This window comes from Pithys albifrons, chromosome 5, assembly GCF_047495875.1.
Source record: "Pithys albifrons albifrons isolate INPA30051 chromosome 5, PitAlb_v1, whole genome shotgun sequence".
NCBI classification, from domain to species: Eukaryota; Metazoa; Chordata; class Aves; order Passeriformes; family Thamnophilidae; genus Pithys; species Pithys albifrons.
Window position 1 is genome coordinate 45,135,323 of NC_092462.1, and position 21,383 is coordinate 45,156,705.

At 39.2% G+C, this 21,383-nt stretch overlaps 1 protein-coding gene and 1 pseudogene across 4 annotated transcripts in view; both read left to right on the forward strand.

Annotated features, from left to right (window-relative positions):
* MTMR7 (myotubularin related protein 7) overlaps nucleotides 1–21,072 on the forward strand; it is a 45,171-nt gene extending 24,099 nt beyond the window's left edge. For 3 of the 4 annotated variants that reach the window (XM_071556412.1, XM_071556413.1, XM_071556415.1), the window contains exons 6-14: nucleotides 715–849; nucleotides 7,437–7,569; nucleotides 11,323–11,432; nucleotides 13,328–13,453; nucleotides 14,181–14,230; nucleotides 15,920–16,120; nucleotides 17,292–17,432; nucleotides 19,252–19,378; nucleotides 19,870–21,072. In XM_071556412.1, the coding sequence (XP_071412513.1) occupies nucleotides 715–849; nucleotides 7,437–7,569; nucleotides 11,323–11,432; nucleotides 13,328–13,453; nucleotides 14,181–14,230; nucleotides 15,920–16,120; nucleotides 17,292–17,432; nucleotides 19,252–19,378; nucleotides 19,870–20,229 (1,383 nt within the window). In that variant the 3' untranslated portion in view covers nucleotides 20,230–21,072. The remainder of the gene's footprint in view (nucleotides 1–714; nucleotides 850–7,436; nucleotides 7,570–11,322; nucleotides 11,433–13,327; nucleotides 13,454–14,180; nucleotides 14,231–15,919; nucleotides 16,121–17,291; nucleotides 17,433–19,251; nucleotides 19,379–19,869) is intronic. The other variant, XM_071556414.1, reaches the window with a different exon arrangement.
* On the forward strand, nucleotides 2,139–2,254 carry LOC139672667 (5S ribosomal RNA; annotated as a pseudogene).
* Nucleotides 21,073–21,383: the final 311 nt, after the last annotated feature.

Consider the following 21,383-nt stretch of genomic DNA (forward strand, 5'->3'; position numbering starts at 1 on the left):
TAGCCCCCTGCCTTCTACAAATGTAGCTGCCCTCTGCCTAGCAAAAATAAAAACCTCCCTGCTCACCCATTTCAGATTTTGTTCCTTCTTTCCTGGTTCCATCTGGAGGTCTGATCCTGATGGGTCTGTGGAGAAACTCTTTTGCCTCCTTCAATAGCTGTGATTAATAAATTTACCACAGGAGTCGAGCTGCCTGACCCACTTCTTATGCAGCAAGGTCTTCCTCTAGAGGCAGTGCTAAAAATATACGACCCTCAGTGATCTGGCTGCATGTTACAGGTTTTTGTTTCCTGGACTCATGGTGTTAGTAAAGCAGGCATGAGTGCAAGTTGGCTGTAATCAGTATTATACCTGCTAAGTGTGAGTGACAGTGCAAAAGAACTTATTCTTTATGTTCTATCAGTGTTCTTGTGATTGCAATGTGTACTCATTCTCAAGATAGCACCTTTCAGGAGTTATTCCACATGAGGCAAATACTGTATTTAAAATAGCTCTAACACTTGTGTTCAAGGCTGGATTTGGGTCAATGGGATTGGATTGTTTTAGTATTTTCTTGCCTTTTTAAAAATAATATATTTATTTACAAGTAGTTCATTTTACTGTTCCACCCCTCTCATGTAACTGTATATCTGTGCAAGCAAATGGTTTTGTAAATGCTTCTGGATGCTAAATACTTAATAATTCTGTTGGGTTCTTTTGTTTGTTTTTCTGCAGGCCTCCATATGTAGAAGCAGCCAGCCTTTATCTGGTTTTAGTGCTCGGTGCCTTGAGGACGAACAGATGCTCCAGGCCATTAGAAAAGCAAATCCAGGAAGTGATTTCATATACGTTGTTGACACTCGGCCCAAAGTAAGTGTATTAGATTTCTTGCACATAGCAAGATGGAGTCTGGGCTGAATACATTAGGGAAGATTCACAAGTAAGTGTCTGACCATACTTCTGATCTTAGTCACATCTGTGTAGCTCCACATCAGGATTTATCAGGGGAATCTTAACTAAGAACCTTGCCAGCATTGTTATCTCTGGGGGAATTCTTTTCTTTATACTGAACTTGTCTCTTTTTTTTTGTTCTTAGCAGAATGTTAAGATACAGAAAAGTAAATAACTTGTAAGTATTTACACACACAGAGGAGATTTGTCATGTTGCAAACCTCTGCCTGCTTCTACTGAAGTTTTCCAGGCATGATTTCTCTTGCGAGTGGGAAAATGTCAATGACTTCTGCATAAAGGCTAAGTAAAGACCAGTTACTGAAGTTACAAGAATGGAGGAGAGTTTTTAATATATTTCCAGAAGTTTTGTCGTTTTCAAAGAGAATCTAAAATGTGGTAAATCGTGATCTCAGATGCATATCTCTATAACCGACTAAAATCCTCTGGCCAAGATAAAAGCTTTAGAAAAAAATACACTGTTCAGAAACATAGAAACTCAGTAATGATCTAGAAGAGGTTGGAAGCTAAAAAAGCATTATGTCCAAATTGTCGTGCTAGGAAACAGCTCAAGGTGATGAGGACTAGATAGGCTTCACTATCTGAAGATGGGAACAGGGATATATTCTTAAACTTTCAGCAACTTCCTTGTGGAAGTGACCAAAGCCTCTGAAGAAAATAAACTATAGGGGCAAATCTCCACAAAATCCCTCATAGACACATCATGAGTTACAGCATGGGAGAAGGAAAAATGGGAGTAAATGTTTGAGGAAAAGGAACAAGAAAGCTCTTGCAGTATCCTGAGATCAGGAGCCAGACCCTGAAAAAGGCAAGGTGAATAAAACTGAAAAACACAAGGAATGGAGTGAGAAAGGGCAACCCTGGCAGAGCTGGACAAGAAGAAAGGAACCTTCATGGTTGGCTGACTGAAGATGTGATGGGGGCTGGTGGGAAGGTGCTGAGTGTGCACAGCTGTAATGGGAGGCAGTAGCCAGAAAATCAGGGCCTTGGTGTGTCTCATTGACCTGTCACACTGAGGACTCTGTAATCTGGGGACTGCTTTGACCTTCAATTTCCTCTTTTTTATTGGGAAGACAAGGATGTACAACCTTACTTGTGGTCATGAAGCAAGTGGATAGTGATGAGCACTAGGGAAGGATTGGTACCATTGTGTTCAGAACAGTCTTTAGATATGAAGTACAGACCTTGCTAAGTACAGCCATGCCACCCTGACACCTGATCCCATCAGATCTTGAAAGCTAAGCAGCGTTGGGCCTGGTTAGTACTTGGAAGGGAGACCTCCTGGGAATACCAGGGGCTGTAGGTTCTAGTCCTGAGGACTTCACTGTCACCATCTAAACTCACTCGGCCATGGCAGGTGAACCTCAGGAGTTAAAGGTGGGGTCAGTTCTGCACACGCTGTGCCTCACCTAAAAAATCCACTGCACAGGCTAGAAGGGCACAACCACGTGGGGAGAGCCCTTCCCAAATCTTCGTTCGCAAAGCCTGGCCATGACAGACTTAGCTGCATAATAATGCTTGTTTAACAGTTCTCTATATGTAATAACAGTTACAGTTTCTTTCCTACCTGATGGTATTGGTGCTCTTCCCTATTTAAGGTAGTCTTTAACTGATGTGATTTATTGCTAGCAACTTACTGACTTGGCTATTAATAATGTTTCACAAGGTATTAACAGGAAGCTCCCTCCCTGTAAACTTTTCTGGTAAATGACTTTGAAACACCTTCTCTGTGCAGTGAAGAGAGCCTGTACTTTTTGGAGGGTGTGGAGAGTGTGAACTTGGCTTACTTAGCCATGAATGCCACCATATTTCCAGCAATGCTGGCTTCTTCAGGAGCCAATCAAGAAATGAAGATTATTTGTTTTCACTGAAGTTTTCTGTAAAAAAAGATTTTCATGTAAATTTTATATACCAGATTCCTACTTCTCTCTGTTCTGCAAAAAGGGACTGATCTACTAAAGCTCCTGTGGTCCCAGGTACCAAATACAACCTTGTTACAGTTTTGCACCTGCTGATACTTTTATCAATCTAGAGCATATAGGAAGGGATAGGTATCAGTGGAAGCAGTTCCTGGCATTCCTCAGGGAACCTTTAGCACATGTAAAGCTAAGATACTGAGTCCAGAGCAAGGTTTCCCATTGCTGTAGGAGGCTAAAGAACTATCTTCCTCTTCTCTCATCAGAACCAATTCCTTGCAAAGGTTGTGAATATTGATGGGTCCTTCAATTCAACATTCTCAAGTGCTCTTCATAAGATTACCTCAATGCACTTGATAATCTTCAAAACAAAAGATTTGGCCATGCAAGAAAGTTTTGTTTCCACTTCATCTAAATATACCAGGATGACCAAATGCAGAGCTTTACTTAGGCTACTGTCTTTCCTCTGTGTAATTACAGAAGAAGCTAATATAAACTTACTGTTTATAATTAAAACACATTAGTTCTATACTCTTTATAACAAGACATGACTTGGTTAACCTCCGCATTAAAGAAAATGCCAGGAAATCTTGCAAGTGAGGTCTGTTACCTTTAGAGGTCGTATCTTCATATTCACTGAGATTAATCGAGGACAGGCAAAATTTAGAGAGCTTCACAGCAACTACTTTAAGAGCAGCAGATGGAATTTTGGTAGATGATGTGGAAAACTTGTTAGTAAATATTGTGGCAGCTGCAAAGTTTGGCAACAGATAGTATTTAAAATAAATGAGTGTTAGAAAGCCTTGCAAATTTAGCCTTATATTTATTTGCTTTTAAAGAGGGCTATTTCAGATTGTCTTTTAAGAGAGGATTTCTGTGATAGAATTGCATGTACTGAGAATTAGGTCAGTTAGAGGACAGGTGTTTTTTGTTTAGCATTTCAGAGTTTGTGCTGCCTTAGACTTATGTGTACAGATCTTTCTTCCTGAAGCTATAAGGCTACTGCAGAGAGAGACTGCTTTATTTTGTTTATATGAGAACACTGATGTCTACTTCAAAAGAGAAAGATTAGAATTCAACAGATAATTTATATCTTTCTAACAAGTCACACTGAGGACTCTGTCCTTAATTGACATGCTGTTCACAGACTGTATCTTTTTTTTATTGTTCATTGATAATGAAAATATTAGCAGACTGCTGGTTGGTAGGCAAGAATGGGTTTTTTTGCCTGCACTTTTTTCTGAACTGTATATTACAAGTTAAAAGACGTTTTACCCAAGATTTGAATAAATCAAAAAACATAGTGTTTTGCCTAGGTTCCTATCTTAAAACATAGTTCCTTCTGTTGTAACATGATGAAGGAGCTGGCAGAAGAGCTTGCCAAACCGCTCTCCATCATCTTCCAACAGTCCTGGCTCTCTGGGGAGGTCCCAGATGATTGGAGGTTGGCGAATGTCACCCCAATCCACAAAAAAGGGCTGCAAGCAGGACCCTGGCAACTACAGGCCTGTCAGCCTGACCTCGGTACCTGGCAGGGTTATGGAGCAGTTCATCCTGAGTGCAATCACACAGCACCTTCAGGGTGGACAAGGGATTAGACCCAGCCAGCATGGGTTTAGGAGGGGCAGGTCCTGTCTGACCAACCTGATCTCTTTCTACGATCAGGTGACCCACCTGGTGGATGAGGGGAAGGCTGTGGATGTGGTCTATCTGGACTTCAGCAAGGCCTTTGATACTGTCTCCCATAATATACTCCTGAAAAAGCTGGTAGCCCATGGCTTAGACAAGTGTAGCCTCTCCTGGATTAAGAGCTGGCTGGAGGGTCGGGCCCAGAGAGTGCTGGTGAACGGAGCTGCATCCAGCTGGCGGCCGGTCACCAGTGGTGTTCCCCAGGGGTCTGTGTTGGGTCCAGTCCTGTTTAACATCTTTATTGATGATTTAGATGAGGGGATTGAGTCCATCATCAGCAAATTTGCTGATGACACCAAGTTGGGAGGGAGTGTCGACCTGCTGGAAGGCAGGAGGGCTCTGCAGAGGGATCTGGATAGACTTGAGAGATGGGCTGATTCCAATGGGATGAAGTTCAACAAGGCCAAGTGCCGGGTCCTGCACTTTGGCCACAACAACCCCCTGCAGCGCTACAGGCTGGGCACAGAGTGGCTGGAGAGCAGCCAGGCAGAAAAGGACCTTGGAGTACTAATTGACAGGAAGCTCAACATGAGTCAACAGTGTGCCCAGGTGGCCAAGAAGGCCAATGGGATCCTGTCCTGTATCAAAAATAGCGTGGCCAGCAGGACCAGGGAAGTGATCCTTCCCCTGTACTCTGCATTGGTGAGGCCACACCTTGAGTACTGTGTTCAGTTCTGGGCCCCTCAGTTCAGAAAGGATATTGAGATGCTGGAGCGGGTCCAGAGAAGAGCAACAAGGCTGGTGAAGGGACTGGAGCACAAGTGCTATGGGGAGAGGCTGAGGGAGCTGGGGTTGTTTAGCCTGGAGAAGAGGAGGCTCAGAGGTGACCTCATCACTGTCTATAACTACCTGAAGGGAAGTTCTAGCCAGGTGGGGGTTGGTCTCTTCTCCCAGGCACTCAGCAATAGAACAAGGGGGCATGGGCTTAAGCTCTGCCAGGGGAAATTTAAGTTGGATATCAGAAAAAAATTTTTTACAGAGAGAGTAATCAGGCATTGGAATGGGCTGCCCAGAGAGGTGGTGGATTCACCATCCCTAGAGATCTTTAAATGCAGATTGGACGTGGCGCTGGGTGCCATGATCTAGTAAATGAGCTAGAGTTGGACCAAGGGTTGGACTCGATGATCTTGGAGGTCTTTTCCAACCCAATCGATTCTATGATTCTATGATTCTATGATTCTATGAAATTCATGCAATGTTTCAATTCCTAATGGTGATCCACACATGTAACTTTTCAGCTTTTTCCTTTTGAAGTTCAGATGTAAAGTTCGGTCCTTGGAAACCTATTTTGACATAGACATAAAAAAGCTAGGCTTGTTCATTTTGGCTGGAGGGAAGTTGGCAGCAGACAACCAGTCCTCAGTTGCATGAATTGGCTCCAAATTAAAATTGAATATCAGGAGTATGTGTGTTTGGGGTGGAAAAGGTCAGAAAAGAAGACATTCTTATATATCCCATGATGCCATTAGCCAAGCACTCAAGTATATTACTGTGCGTTTCAGAAATGACCACAGAAACAGCAAATCAACAGTACTGCCTGCAATATTGGGAAATAAACTGAAAATGAAATTATCTGCATAGCCCCTTGTCCCTTAGGCAATACCTAAAAGATACTTGGGTTTGATTTTTTGAGAGAAGTGGCTCTCACTGAAATGAAGATGAGTCACTTTTTGTCCAGTTAATGCCTTATGAAGTCTCTCCAAAATCTTTGTTAGTGTCTGGATGTGCAATATCCTTTGTTATTTATTTCTTAACTCTTTCCTGAGCAGAAGCTGTTGGTTGTGCTTGGAGGCATGGAGGTCCTGCCACTTGGCCTGCTTTGTCACTCCTGGAGCCTTCATATTTCTTGACAAGTTCAAAGGCTCCCCAGACTTACAGCATGGATTTCATAGAAGAGCAGGGACTTTATGCAAGAAGACAATTTCTTTCTATTGTACAGTGAGATTTTGCTATAGGAAATTAAAAAAGTAGATAAGGTAATAAAGTGAAAGTACTTCATTCATTTCTACCAGCTCTAGTTTTCAGCCCAAAGATCAAAATTTGGCATGCAGAGCTTGGAAGATAGTTTTTTTCCCACCCAAGGATCTCAAAAGGGAAGAGGAATAAGCATTAAAGCCCCCTTAATTTTATGCTTGGGAAAACTGAATTAAAGAAACATTTTCTAACTTTTTCATGCCAGGAAGCAAGTAACAGATTCCAAGACAAAACTTCAGCTTCCAGCTGAATGTATTTTTTTTGCTGAAGCACAGCAACTCATTTGATAGCACCGCATCACTGATGAAAATATTTGTGGTAATTTTGTCAATTCAAATATTTTGTGGTCTTACACAACTTGAGGTCAGATATTATAAAATTAGGAAAAACTACTCCAACTCTCTCTTCATTATTCCAAGCTTCAAAGAACTACGTGCTATCAAGGTTTGGATGGTTTGAGTAGTAAAACACAGTAACTTGGGCAACATTACAGTGTGCACATGCTATGACACTGGCATGGCAGATGAGACACTGCCACCTCCTGGGTACATTTTGCTAGTAAACATAATGCTGATCTAATATAAAATCGAAATAGCCTTTTAAAACCAAATTAAAGCCTTTATACTCTTGCAGAGGTACCCTATCTAAGCTGTGGTTTTTTGTGTTTAACCATACTAAAGAAGTTCACTTAACAGCTTTGATATAGGGATATAAGAGACTCAGCAACCCAGCACCCTGCAATAGCCTGTAAACAGATCCCCAATTCATAACCCATTGTGTTGACACTGTGATAAATGCCTCCTATTCGTGCCTGACTTAAATCACTCTGATTTATTGCCATAGACAACAAGCTTTGTTTTGAAAAGAAATTGCTACTGGTTTTCATCCGATTTTCCCTGTGTTTTTCAGCTCAATGCAATGGCAAACAGAGCAGCAGGGAAGGGATATGAAAATGAAGACAACTACTCCAATATCAAGTTTCAATTCATAGGCATTGAGAACATCCATGTCATGAGAAATAGTCTGCAGAAAATGCTTGAAGGTAATACTTTTATTTATTGGCAACTAGAGAAAAGAATTGATCCTTCTGTCACAAAAATCAAGATAACTGCTCTGAAATCAGCAGCAGTGAAAACAGGTATGAAAAGAGATCTTTGCCTGTTGCAGCTGCATGCAGCTACCTGCTGGCTATTGGAATTTGTGCAATGGAGCATCATGGTAACTAGTTGTTATTTCCTAATTATACAAATGCCTTGTTTGGTGTCTGAAATCCAGATATCATTTACCTTAATGACAAAAATCATTTGACTTCAATGCACCTTACTGCTGCTCTATCTTTTTTTGAAATTTATACTTTGATTGTAAAATGAGAAAAAGCACTTACAGCTGACTTTGAGGCTAGTTGAAAATAAAGGATTTTTTTTAAGTTTGGAAAAACTGTAGTTTGATTTTTGTATGTGTATAGTAATGCATTTTAGACTGTGAATTTTAATAGAAAGTTATTCATGCCCTGTAAAGAACATGACACATCAGCTGTATTTAGTCAGTGGGTGTAACCATTCAGCACCTTCATAATTCCATGTGAATTAATAATAATTGCTTTATAAATACTTAGTATATAATTCAGCACATCTGTTCTGCCATTCCATGACTTTTTAGAGGTCATCTGGTAAAAGAGTAAGGGTAAATAAGCTATCCTTGACCCCTCAATGACTTGTTGATTTTTAACAAGCAAATAGTAAATAGTGCTCAATCCACAGTGTCTCAGCATTTACTTCATGTATGTCATCAACAACTTCCATCACCTACTAGATCAGCTTGATCAAGCTATTCTTGACTTGACGTTCTGCTTCTATATTCTTCATCTGTCCGCCATTGACTGTATGCAAACATAAATTTGAGATCTAAGAAGAGCTTAAATTTTCCATGACATGAAAGCTGTCTCGAGTTTCAGATAAGAGCATTTTATAAAAACTAGCATTAAATTGTGATGTGGGTAAAACTGTCACTCTCTTCATGACTTATTTTTACTTAATTCCCTGGTCTGATGGCCTCAGGTAGGAAAACAGAAGAATTTTTAATTCACTAGGAAATAGTGTTTGGCTAGGAGAGAGGCTAAGTCAATGAACAAGTCCCTTTATTTGTTCAGATGAAGACCATCAAAGATAAAATAGTAAACAACCAGCCTGGCTGCATGGGCCAGTGCTGTGTATAACTGAGCCAAAAGTTCATGAAACCAGCCTATGGCCTAAACTTATATGGAACAAGGTAATGTCTAGTGCATTTAACACTTCAAGTTGCTTGGGGAGTATAAATTCTTGGAATCTAGCCATATGCTCAAAACATTTACTTTTCTCCTAGGTTTTATATTTGCTATGTGGAAATCTCGTATTTAGCAACTTGACTGATAAGATTAGAAATCAGAGAAGTTAAGTTCTTTTAAAAAAATCTTGCAGTGTACCAGGGCTTTTGTTATATAAGATGCTGTGTAGTTTTTCTCTTTCCGTTCGTATGTGTCCCTTTATCTGTTTCTCTGGTGGCCTCTAAAAAGCTACTTATTACCTGACTTGAGCATACAAAGAGACCTAGAACCTGAAAGGCTGTCAAGGATGATGATAACACATTTAATATGGCTTTAAATTTTAATCAAGGAATACCTTGATAATATATCAATAATTACAGTAATATCAATAATTATCAACAACCTCCTTGAAATAGTTTTTAATATTAGAAGGACATGTGACTCAAAGACTTTTCTCAGTAAAGATTCCAGGGCTGACTGAGGCTGCTGTTTGGCATTTGTGGCAGGATGGGCTGTTCCGCACACCCAGGGGCCAGCCCAGATCTGACCCCCGTTTGCTGTGCATTGAGGTGATGACCCCACAATGCTCCCAGTCTGTAAACAGCAAATGTGAGCTTCTCCTCCCCTCACAGCAGGAGCAGGAACTGCTGATGTAGGAGCAGCCCCCTGATCCTTGGACTTCAGTGCAGATCAGCCAGTAAGAAAGCTTGAGGGCTTGGCCCATAGCAGTTATTCCTTCCTCTACTTATGGCCTTCCTGCCAGAAATCAGGGAACTGGTCCAGCATCCCCTTCTGCTACTTTTGCTGGTGGAAGAGGCAGTTTCCAACAGGTATCCTGTTTCTTCCTCGCCTCCTGGGAAATGGGCACACCACTGGATTTCTCAGAGCTCTGCCCAGGGGCTCTTGATTTTCCTGTGCCTACACCATGGATGCACCAGGCCTTATTTCTCAAAGATTTGGCACCTTTTCTTCTGAGTTGGAATTGCCTTTTTCCCTGAGGATAAGCCTCATAATTGAATTCATAATTCAACTCAGTATTAAAGTCCAGATCAGTTGCCAAAATCATGTGAAATATACAGTGTATGCCTTTAGGACAGTCTGAACTTTGCTCAGTGAAGTGGTTGGTAAATATTGACTCTAATTTGGCAGTGGGAAACAGCAAAGCACTGTTTCAGCCTTACCTTGGGCTTTTGTAAACACAGGCAGCAGCTTCAGCCAGAATTCAGCCACTAATTGGTCATGCTTCCATCTGCACAGGAGCATTAATCATGTGAAAAGCTGTTTGCTTTCAGTGCTGCTATCTCTGGATCTTTATAAATATCCCTCAAAAATTATTTTTAAAATAACCATCTGGAAGAGGCCTTACATGCAAACACTGTAAGACTGTATGGATACATTAGGCCATTTTGCTTCTGAATTAAATGCAATTGGGACAGTCAGCTCAGATATGATATAAACTCTGACTTTGGCTTCTAAAATCAAATTTCAATTACAATGAAGAAAACTATAGGAAACTAAAGTTATCCCAGTGACTATAATGGCCATAAATAACTGAGTCTTTTAAGATTTCTGGACCACAAGAGACCTCCTAAGACATTAGTAATTGGACAGATCATACATTAACTCTGTAAAGACCATGTCGTTTTTCACTTTATTTCAAAAATGAATTTCACTGGCTAATAGTTTTTCCTAAAAAGACAGTATAACCCGAAATGGATCAAAATAAAGGTGTAGCCTATTTATAGGTTGAATTTAGTATCTCACTGTTGAAATCAGATTGCACCAAAATTCATTGAGTACTTGTTTGCTGCTGGATTGAGGTATCTGATGTAGATTCTGATTGCCCTTTTGCCCTAAACTCTCTAACATTAAAAATTAGACACTTGGATACAGTGAAATAAAAAGAGATTATAACTTTTTTCTTCAAACATGTCATAGAATTTGAAAGGTTTTCAGGAAAATATTTTCCTTGATGAATTATGGTTTATCCTCACCATCAGAATACTTTCTAAGTGAAGCTTTAAAAAGGTTTCATTAAGGGATGGAGAAGTGTAGAGTGAATGGCTTTAACTTGACCACAATCCTCTGCGGTGATGCTGGAGTAGGAGGCAGTCGTTCCATTTAGGTGGTTGATGGCCTGTCTGACAGCAGAAATTATGTGCTTTCTGTTTCCAAGCCCCCAGTGTTGAAAACTTCACTCCTAACAAAATTTTGTAAAATCTTTGCTTCTCAGAAGGATGCATTTGGTGAAATGTTTGCAATAAGCTTTATGGCAGCTTCTCTTTTTAACTTAACACATTGGGTGAAATTTGACTGAGCCCTGTTTCTTAAATATAAGCACTTCAAGGGGAAAGGTTGTGAAATAGTCGTTCTTTTCAAAAGATGCATGTTTTACACAGGATATTTGAAGAAGAGACGACTCGGAGGCTGAACATTCAGTGAAGGTTAAGGGACTCTAAATACTGTACATTTAAAATGTAGCTTATTTTGCAGTTTGCGAGCTGAAATCACCTTCAATGAGCGACTTTCTGTGGGGCCTAGAAAATTCTGGCTGGCTGAAGCATATCAAAGCCATTATGGATGCTGGCATTTTTATTGCAAAGGTAAAGTGTGTAAAATGAGAACAGAACTTGGAGCAACCAGATACAGAAAGTGAGGACCAAATTCTCTGATTGTGGATAACTTCTCTCTTCAATGGTGTTATGCCTGAAGAAAGGCCATCTTGCAATGCTCCATATATGAGGAGAGATGATTCTTAGATGCTGTTGTGTGGACCTTTGCTAATATGGTAAAAAAGGCTTGTGTCCTCTTGTACTAAAGCCTCTAGTAACCCTTAACTTGTTATGCCAGGCATTTGAATGTCCTTACTTTACTCTCCAGCAGTGATTGCTACAGTTTCTTTCCCTATTTCCCCTGCCTCCTCCACTGGTTTCTGGATATTGCCTTTGTTGAAGGTTTCTAGTAGTTGTAATATGTAAAATTAGCTACTGCATTTTTCCTTCTGAGTTATTAGGCAACCAACTAAATTCACCTCCTGAACCAACTCCTGTGTGTTGCCATGGCCAAACTCTCTAGCAGCTTCTATGCTTACATACTTGAGAACTGTTCCAGGAAACAGTTGTTGGCTTTAATAAAAAATTATTTCTCCTAATCCTACCCACAGTAACGCAGACATTTGTCATCTGCCAACAGTAGCTATAATTTTACTACTTTCTTCCTTTTACTGCTTCAATTCTTATTTTTGAGACTACTATTACAATTTCTTACAGGCCATTTTATTCACATGACTTGCGACATACAACTATATAGATAAAACTTCATGGGTTTCCCTCCTCACTGACTGCTTGTTTCTCTTGCTTTGTTTTGTCCTTCTCTGTAGGCAACTGTAGTTTCTTACCTGAACAGCAACTGTGGGTTAAATGCACTTCCAGCCCTAATACTTTTCATTAGCTTATAGAAATCAGGTCATTGACATTAGCTTTGCCAGCTTTTCCCCAGAGGTTATACTTAAAATACTGTCAAAAAAATTATCCTTTGTCCATATGCTTGTGCCTCCTCAGACATGCATTTTGAACCATTCTTATTTGTATGGTTCCCAGTTCTCTATTCTTGGTCTTCTGCCCACAGGGCTTCTATTTTCGTAGAATTTACTTGTCTCTTGAGATAAACATAGATAATTTATTTTTATTTCTCATTCCCTATTAAGCCCACACTTAACTTAGTGTTTGTTTTTCTAAGCAGTATCTTTCCTAACCTATTTTATTTTCCGCTTCCTAAATTTAGAACTCTTTAGAAATGATAAAGACCAAAACCTTTAGAATTAAAAAAAAAAAAAAAGAACAACAACCAACCCTCAAGTTCTAAAAATAATGCAACACCAGACTCTGGTGAACTTATCTCTTCTTATGTGTCGATGTATAAAATGGGATCCTCTCTCGCCAGTTATTACATTAAAGATACTGATAAAATCTTGCTTGTTAGATATGGACATTTACCACAGGCTTCCCCACAAATCTTTACAGTATCATCAGTGCAATGCAAAGTGCGGTATTAATATCCAGGCTAAAACTGGCATTGCAAGCAGAAATTGCCCTTACTGACGCTTACCATCAAGATGAGAACTGAGCAGCCATATTGCAAATATGGCTTTTCTGTTACTGGTACACGTGAGTTAGAGCATTACCTGTATTTGAATCTGCTGTAGGTAGTTGTCCACTCTGACGGACTGATGTATTTTATTGACACGAATCCTACATCTTCCTGTAGTGGAGTGTAAACGGGTGATGCTCAACCACCCTATTGCAGGGGATAGCATGAATTAAGACGTTTTAAACAAAAGCAATAAAACTCAACATTATTCAAGAATTCTGTGGCAGAGTAAAAATTGAACCAGTTTTCTCAGTTCCCAAATTAATACTCTAGCACTGTCTCACTGTTCCCCTCTTCCCATTGTCTTCCTCCCTGCTTGTGAAGTTTCTGACTTTTTCTGTATCCTTAGGCTGTGGCTGAGGAAGGTGTGAGTGTGCTTGTTCACTGCTCTGATGGCTGGGATAGGACAGCCCAGGTTTGCTCTGTAGCGAGCCTTCTATTGGATCCATATTACAGAACTATGAAGGGATTCATGGTAAGCAGGTTCTTTCACAGCGTAAATGAAATAGTATGGCATTGCTTAAGGTTAATATCTTTGGTTTTAATGGGAAATATACCTTTTTTGTGGGTTTTTTTTTAGAGTAGGAAGGAAGGCTTCTATATGTTCACATTAGTCTCCCAGTTTCTGTATGAAATGTTATCAGTGGGGCACCCATTTGGTTTTTTCCTAACCTTGACCAAGAAACTTTCTTGCAACGTAGGGAGCTTTTGTGCAAGCAAGAGTTTGTACTTATTTGCAGTGAACATTGTAAGTATCAGAAATGAATTTTTTCTAGACATGAGATTGCACTGAGCAGCTGTGTTGGAAAGTCTGTTCCTTTCCCATGTCTATTAGCAGTGGTAAAGCATGTAGGAATGCTGTCAAGTTACTGGTCGAGTGTTAAAAAGATGTTTGAGACATATGTAAGTTCTATTTTAGAAAATGATGATGAAACAAGCTAATTGAAGTTGTGCTGAAATACTGGCATCCTATCTGCATCCATGAAGAGAGCTACTTTCCCTGAGCTGGCAGCAGTGCTCGTCACTCATTGTTTTACTGATAATTCTGAAAATTATTTGGGATTGTAACACTGCTTGCTTTCATCATTCTTGCTTGTGACTGCCTTTTCTAAGAATTAACTGGAATTGCAAGTACTGCTTGTTTACACCACAGTTCTGCCTGTTTCAACATGTGTCAGCTGAATGCAATATTCTCATTTTAGGTGTTAATTGAAAAAGACTGGGTTTCCTTTGGCCACAAATTTAACCACAGGTAAGGTGGTGCTTGGGTTGTCCAGTATATATATGTGTTTATGCAGTTAGGATCTGCTGCCCATTCCAGTTCTTCTACTTTGCTGCCTTACAAAGCATATCAACAGAATGCCCTCAGGAAACTGCCATACCCTTTTCTCCTACTATGTAATTTAGCTACCTGGAAAAGTCAAAGTGAAATATTTTTATATCAATCTTTTCTTATATCTGCACTCCAAAACTGCTGTTGGGAATCCTGGGTGCTGGTCTGGCTGGTGCTGTGAGCATTGAGAGGTCCCTGTGAGTGAAAAGTAGTATGTATGTGGCTTGCAAAATCGCTTTGGACTCCAGCAGATCTTTCTGCAGTGCCAAGGCTTCCCCCACATAAAATCCCTGTTCAGCAAAGCCTACATCTTCCAAGGCAGTATTTAATCTGAGGCATGGCTGTGAGTTATATATTACATAAAACATACTCTTTCTATTACACTCTGTTGTAACAAAACCAGCAGGATTTGTTCAGAAATGTTGGCCAAAGTGAAGTGGAAAGTAATTTATTTGGGCAAATTATTTTGAAAATCCATTCAGTGTGAATGATATAATGTAATGAAAATGTTTGAAATCCTTCTATTTAAACAAAGAAAAATATTCACATTTTCTTTGGGTTTTTGAATTTCAGTTTCTGTAAAAATTAAAAGTTCAAAAGTTTTTATATTGGGGTTTAATTACATCGTATTGCTTAATTTGAATATAAATTTGTTATAGTTTCAAAAACATAATAAAGCTTCCAGGATATCTGTGCAGCTTCATACCACCTGTGAAATTCCAGCAGGAATTACAACAATTAATATGGTACTGTAAGTTGTCCATGATTACCAGTGATAAAAGGTATTACAAAATGCAATAACCACTGGTAGTTTTGATTTGCTGTGCAATGTTGCTCTATTTTCTTCAATGCATAATAATATCAGAAGTTTCAATTTTAGAAGCTTTTCAGTTTTAGATGTTTATCAAATTCCACTGCGTTGGCACAATATACATATATATATACACATAAATACACACACACAACAAGCAGAATAATTGATTGAAAATGCTTCTTTCTATTATGTTGACTTATAAAATATTTTTTACTTCAGTGTGGTTTATATTTTCAGGGTCCTTTTCTTCATTGCAAGTGGTTCCAAGAGGCATTTTTATAGATAGAAAATTTGATGTTCACTTGACAGTTAACAGTAGCATGTAAACATTTCCCACTTCGTAAAAATTTCACCAAAAGAAGGCAGCTTTAACCTGTTTTCTGCCAAAGGTATTCTGTACCTCTCCTGCTGTTTTCTGCTTTGGGGAATGGTCTGCTATTAAGAGACTGTCTTAAGACACAACTTTGTTACTAAGCCATTGCAGTCATGATGACATATTACTGTAGTAGCATCGATAGCATTAAAACATGGCTCTGCAGCAGCCAGCTGTTTGTAGGGGTAAGGTTACAAGACACACACAAAAGGGGTTTTTTTGTTAAAAATTCTGCCTTCATTCTACTCCATGATTATTGCACCATTTTTGTAAGTAAATAACTATACTAGTAGTTGAGATTTGAAATGAATTGCCTATGATGTAAGTTGCTCACTAAAAGTGAGGGGTTTATTTTCACTTGTGTGTTAATTCAGTTGTCATAGAGGAATTCAGGTTGTAATTGAATCTTGGTTTGTTTCAGGTATGGCAACTTAGATGGCGATCCAAAAGAGATATCACCTGTTATTGACCAGTTCATTGAATGTGTTTGGCAATTAATGGAACAGTTTCCTTGTGCCTTCGAATTCAATGAGAGATTCCTCATCCACATACAGCATCATATCTATTCTTGCCAGTTTGGGAATTTCCTGTGTAACAGCCAGAAGGAGAGACGAGAGCTGAAGTATGAATGCATATTATGCATTTTATTTCTTTAGTAGCATATTACACATGGGGTCAGTAGCTGGTGGTGTATTGAGGAGTCAGACATTAACCAGTCTGCACGTATGTGCTTTCATAAGGCACAGGGTGCCTGTTGTCTTCTGGCAACATGGATTAATACCAAAAAAAGGTTGACCCTCTGCAGTGTAGCTCTGCTGGGAGTGTAATCCATGGTGTGCATGACAGGGATTAGTGAAAACCGACAAGAGCATTAGTCCTTCAGCCATGTGGGCCTACCTTTACTGCAGCCCTAACAACATACAAGACAAGCTGTCCCTGTAGCTGTAATTAAGGTGATAGTAACTGTAGTTAAGTTCTCAAGTTAAGAGTTACTGCTCTTCTGTGTTTTTAACCTCTCTTTGGATCTCAGGACATTTTAGTCCTGCTGTCCTGGGTACTTTCCTTATGAACAACCTTTTTGTTTGGTAGCCCGACCTAGGACTTGGTCAGCAAACTATCCTTCTGCTGCCCAGCCCCAACACAATTATGAATTAATCTACCTGCCCTTAGGCCCAAACAGAGCAGCAGCATCATTCCTGGCAGTGCTGATGTTTGTTTCTGCATCCTGGGTCCTCAATATATGATGATACCCATCGCTTTTCTCATGTACCCTGATCATGTCACCAGTAGCAACAAAAGAAAGGTGGCAATTATTGCTGGCTGCTGCCATTTAATGGTCCCTTTCACTGCTCAAATGCAGAGCAGCCACAGTGCCACAGCCCATTTAAAATCAAAACCATCACAGATTATCATATCCCATCACCTAACTGCATAAGAAAATGTAGTTAAGTGGGGTAGGAGTGTTTCTGAATGCTGGGCATCCCTTTGGTGCAGAGATTAGCCTGAAAACTTACTTTATGGAAGTGGTCCTGTCCACCTTGCAGAGGGAGTAGTTTCTCCACCTCTCTCCAACTGCTCTTGCTTTATGGGAAATTGATTGGATTTTGCCTTTAGTGACCAACAAGGGAATATGGGTCTTTCTCTAGACTTACAACTTAAGTCTAATTCTGTTAAAGAAGCTGATTGTTAATGGGGAGTGTACAGAGGACTAGAATGCTTAATCTAAGCTTTTGCTATTCCTGAACTGTAGTAGAGACTTTAATATATTTTTATTTAATGTATTTTATTTTCAGAATCCAAGAACGAACATACTCATTATGGGCTCAGCTGTGGAAAAATCGTGCCGATTACCTGAATCCTTTATATAGGTCAGACCACAGTCAAACCCGAGGGACCCTGCACCCACAGATAGCCCCATGCAACTTCTTGTACAAGTAAGTAGTATCACTTCCTAGACAGAATTGCAGGATGTTTTAGTACAGAACAGCGTGCCTCCATATATATCTCATTCTGTATGGCAGTTTACAGAGTAAATTCAATCTCAGATACAATGTGTTTGTTCCTTGTGTGCTCACAGTCAGCCAACACCTCTGCACCATTCCACAACAGAGCATTAGTCTGAAAAGAAGCTTAAGATTAAAGCTATATTGATAGTTGTGTGCCCTAATTTCATGGTTACTCACTTCTTCCACCGAGAAATGCCTCTTTCAATTCTGTTCTCGTCTGTGGTTTCTAAATTTGGAGTTATTTCAATGTTTTCCTTCCCAAGATTTTGTGATGTTTATTTGGATCAATTGGTGTCAGAAATAAAAAGGATCAAGAAATTATAGGGTTTAATTGCTAAAACAAGTGTTTAGTAAAACAAAAAGCAGACTTTACCCATGTTGTTATACCTCAAAGTAAGTTTTACTTGATTTTTCAAAATGTAACAAAATAATTTTGAAATGTTATTATTGACATTCTGACTGAATTAATTGTACCATTAATCTTAACAAATTTAAGAACTTGAATATTTATAAAAACTGTGATTTAAGTAAAACTGATCAGTGTTTTCCAGTTGCAAGTATAGCACCTGTTAAAAAGTCAATAAAAATCCTAAATGACAGAAATTCAATTCTTTCATGTCTACTATACCAGACTTTAAAACAATTTAAATATAGTCATTAATCATATTCTTTGGGATAATAGGATTTATAAAAGAAGTACTGATACAATAGATCCTCCAATGGATGAGTGATCCTGTGGATTTAATGGAATTACTTGGGTGCGTAAAGATTTCCCAGCATGAGTTATCAGATGATAAACTTAAGAGGGAATGTGACTTAAATAGCATACTCTTGGGATAGGAATAATAAGCCACCACCAAGCACGCGCATGCTCTATAAATATCTGTCAGCTACTTGACTAGCCAGTTGCAGCTGCCGGCAGGGCTTGGCTACTTAACCCATCTGCTGAACTAGTTACACACCGAGTCTGGCTGTGGCCACATTGCCAGGAAGGCAGAAGACAGGAGGAGCAGTAGAGCAAGCTACAGACACAGTTTGAGTTCTTTCCTCCTGAAAATGAAAAATCAACTCAACTATTTTACTAAAGTTTTGTCAAGGAATTCCACGGAACAGGAAAATTGCCAGTGTATACAATTGCTTCATCTATAGGCAGTTTAAAATGCCAGTTTAAATTGTAAGAGAATAGGACACCATACTGGTTTTTACTCATTTTTAACCCTTTTATACAGTGGACAGAAACCTCAATTAACTATCTGCACCTCCTTGCTCCCAGCCCCAGACAAAAGCGTACAGAATTTTAAAGTTGACTTCATGGGAAGTTAAACAATTGAGAACTAGGAATACGAAAAACTGTCTTTACCTTTGGTTGTTTTATAGGTACCATTGCTCTAGAGTTCCTAGTGTAGAACAAAATAATAATAAAAACCCAGTAACACAGAATTTTGCATTCAGCATGTGATCTAAGTCAAAGCTACATCCGCCCTTTTACTGTCTATCAGAATTGGTTCAAGGTGCCTATGACCACAGAGTTGTACCTTCAGGACAAAGCAAATACAAATGAATCCTGAATCTTGCCAAATACTCTGAATTTATGTGTATGCACTGTAATGATGAATAAGCCTTGGATGGATGATTTAGAACATTATATGGCTAGGGGAAAAAAAAAAAGAAAAAAGGAGTGTGCATTTATGTCTCATGAGGCTACCTCACCAAATGAGAAAATTCCTGACCTTCCCATTAATTCCAGGTTCTGGAGTGGTATGTACAACCGCTTTGAAAAGGGGCTGCATCCTCGACAATCAGTTACTGATTATCTGATGGCAGTGAAGGAAGAAAACCAGCAGCTGGAAGAAGAGCTGGAGGTCTTAGGAGAGGTAATAAACACTTGAGCTTGATACTCCAGACTTGGTAACTGATGATAAATGAAATTTATCTCCATACACTGCTGAGTCACCTACATGCTACAGCCTTTTTTGGATCAAGGTTGTTCAGCAGTTATCTTTGTTCTCAGATAAATTACCATGAATGTTTGAATTAAGAGAAAAAAGTGTTTTTTAGTTTGAGGATAAAATTTCACCTGTGTTGGTGCACAGGTACTATGGAAAGTAAGTGTAACTCAGTAAGTGTAATTCTTCTGTAACTCAGAAAGAATTGTAGCTCAGAAGGCTGCTGTAAGTCAGCATTGGTTTGAGATAAATTGTGCACTTCCCATACTCCATAAATGCAAATAGGCAGTTTTAAAGGGTGCTGGTTGGGTTGGGCTCTGAACTTGTCTTGTCTTGAAAAAAAAAAGGCAAAGACATATACAAGAAGATTACTGGCCCTAAATGTGTTCATGTAATATATATTGTTTTCTTTATTTCAGCGATTGGTAAATCTTCAGAAATCACAATTAGGTGATAATAAAGTCAAGAGTAAGCAACGAGACCGAAGCAAACAGTTAGGGCTGTCTACTTCCAACAACAGCTTAGCTAACACTCCCCAGGAGTACAGCAAGGATCTGAAATCATTCCCATCCCGGAGCCCTTCACAAGGGGATGAAGAAGATTCCGCTCTGATTCTGACACAGGACAACCTGAAAAGCTCTGATCCTGACCTCTCAGCCAACAGTGATCAGGAGTCTGGTGTGGAGGACTTAAGCTGTAGGTCCCCAAGTGGGGGTGGCTGCTTGCCTAGTGAAGACAGTGGCAAGGACTCTGATGAGGCTGTATTTCTGGCAGGCTGAAATACCTTCAGGGCAGCAAGGATCCAGATGAAATTGAGTCTTACACAGTCTGGAATGACATCTGGAAGTGGTCTATGGCCTAAAGAAATAATCCAAAGAAAGGGAACTGTGCAATTGTGTAAGTAAGGATCTAAGCAGAACACGCTATTATTAAGACATAATAAGAGAGAACATCTGCTGTTATATTTAGTTAAGCCAATGTGGTATTTAACTTTATCAATGCTGTACATAATTATTCCTTACTTTGTACATTTCCATAATTATTTATTGTACAAGAAAATAGTTCCTCTCCAAAGATGTGAAATTCCAAAGTATTCTCTTACACAAGATTGAAGATGTGTTAGTGTTAGCCTTACTGGTGAAGCAGTCAAAACTTATTTTTGTAGAGCTCTTCTGCCTTCAAGCTTACTATGTATATTCTTTACTTTTTTTTCACAAGGTGTTAAATTTTGAATTCAAGCAATTGTTTTGCATATCCTTCTCCTAGAATCCTTTGCAGCAAAGTAAAGCCAACAAATGGACATATGCTCTCTAAAGGGACGAATGAAGCTTGATCTTGAAAACAAAATCCTTTAGTTGCAGTTTCTGCTGTTCTGTGTGAATGCATCCCATTTGTACTTGATTTTGACCTGTGTTGAAAGTTCAGCAGTATTTGTGACCAAACCCAAGGAATATAACAATATTCATACAGCCTTTGTGCTAAAGCATCCCTTTATAACTAAAACTATGCTAGGCAGTTTATTCTAGCCTCTTTACATTTTGCTCTCAGTGTTTGTATCTTACCCTTGTTCCAATGCATCTACATAAAATTTTAAATGTAGTAAAATCCTAAATTCTCCAGCCTATTTTGATTCCTACTTGAAAGTGTTTTATTTGAGTGGGAGTGAGGTACATTGCAGTGGAAAGTAGAGAAAATTAGTTATAAAAACCACTTATGAAAACATCACTCTGAATTCATAAGTAAAGGAAGGTTATGCCCATAAAGGAACTGTTATAAAGAATATTTCTTCCAAATTTTGTTGTTCAAAGTAAACTAACCACTACCAACTATTTTTAATACCTTCACACAAAATTTCCCTTTTAGTATTTGCCAACCTAAAGAGCACAACAATGCTAATTTAAGAAAAGGACTGATGTACCATTCACCAGAAAGT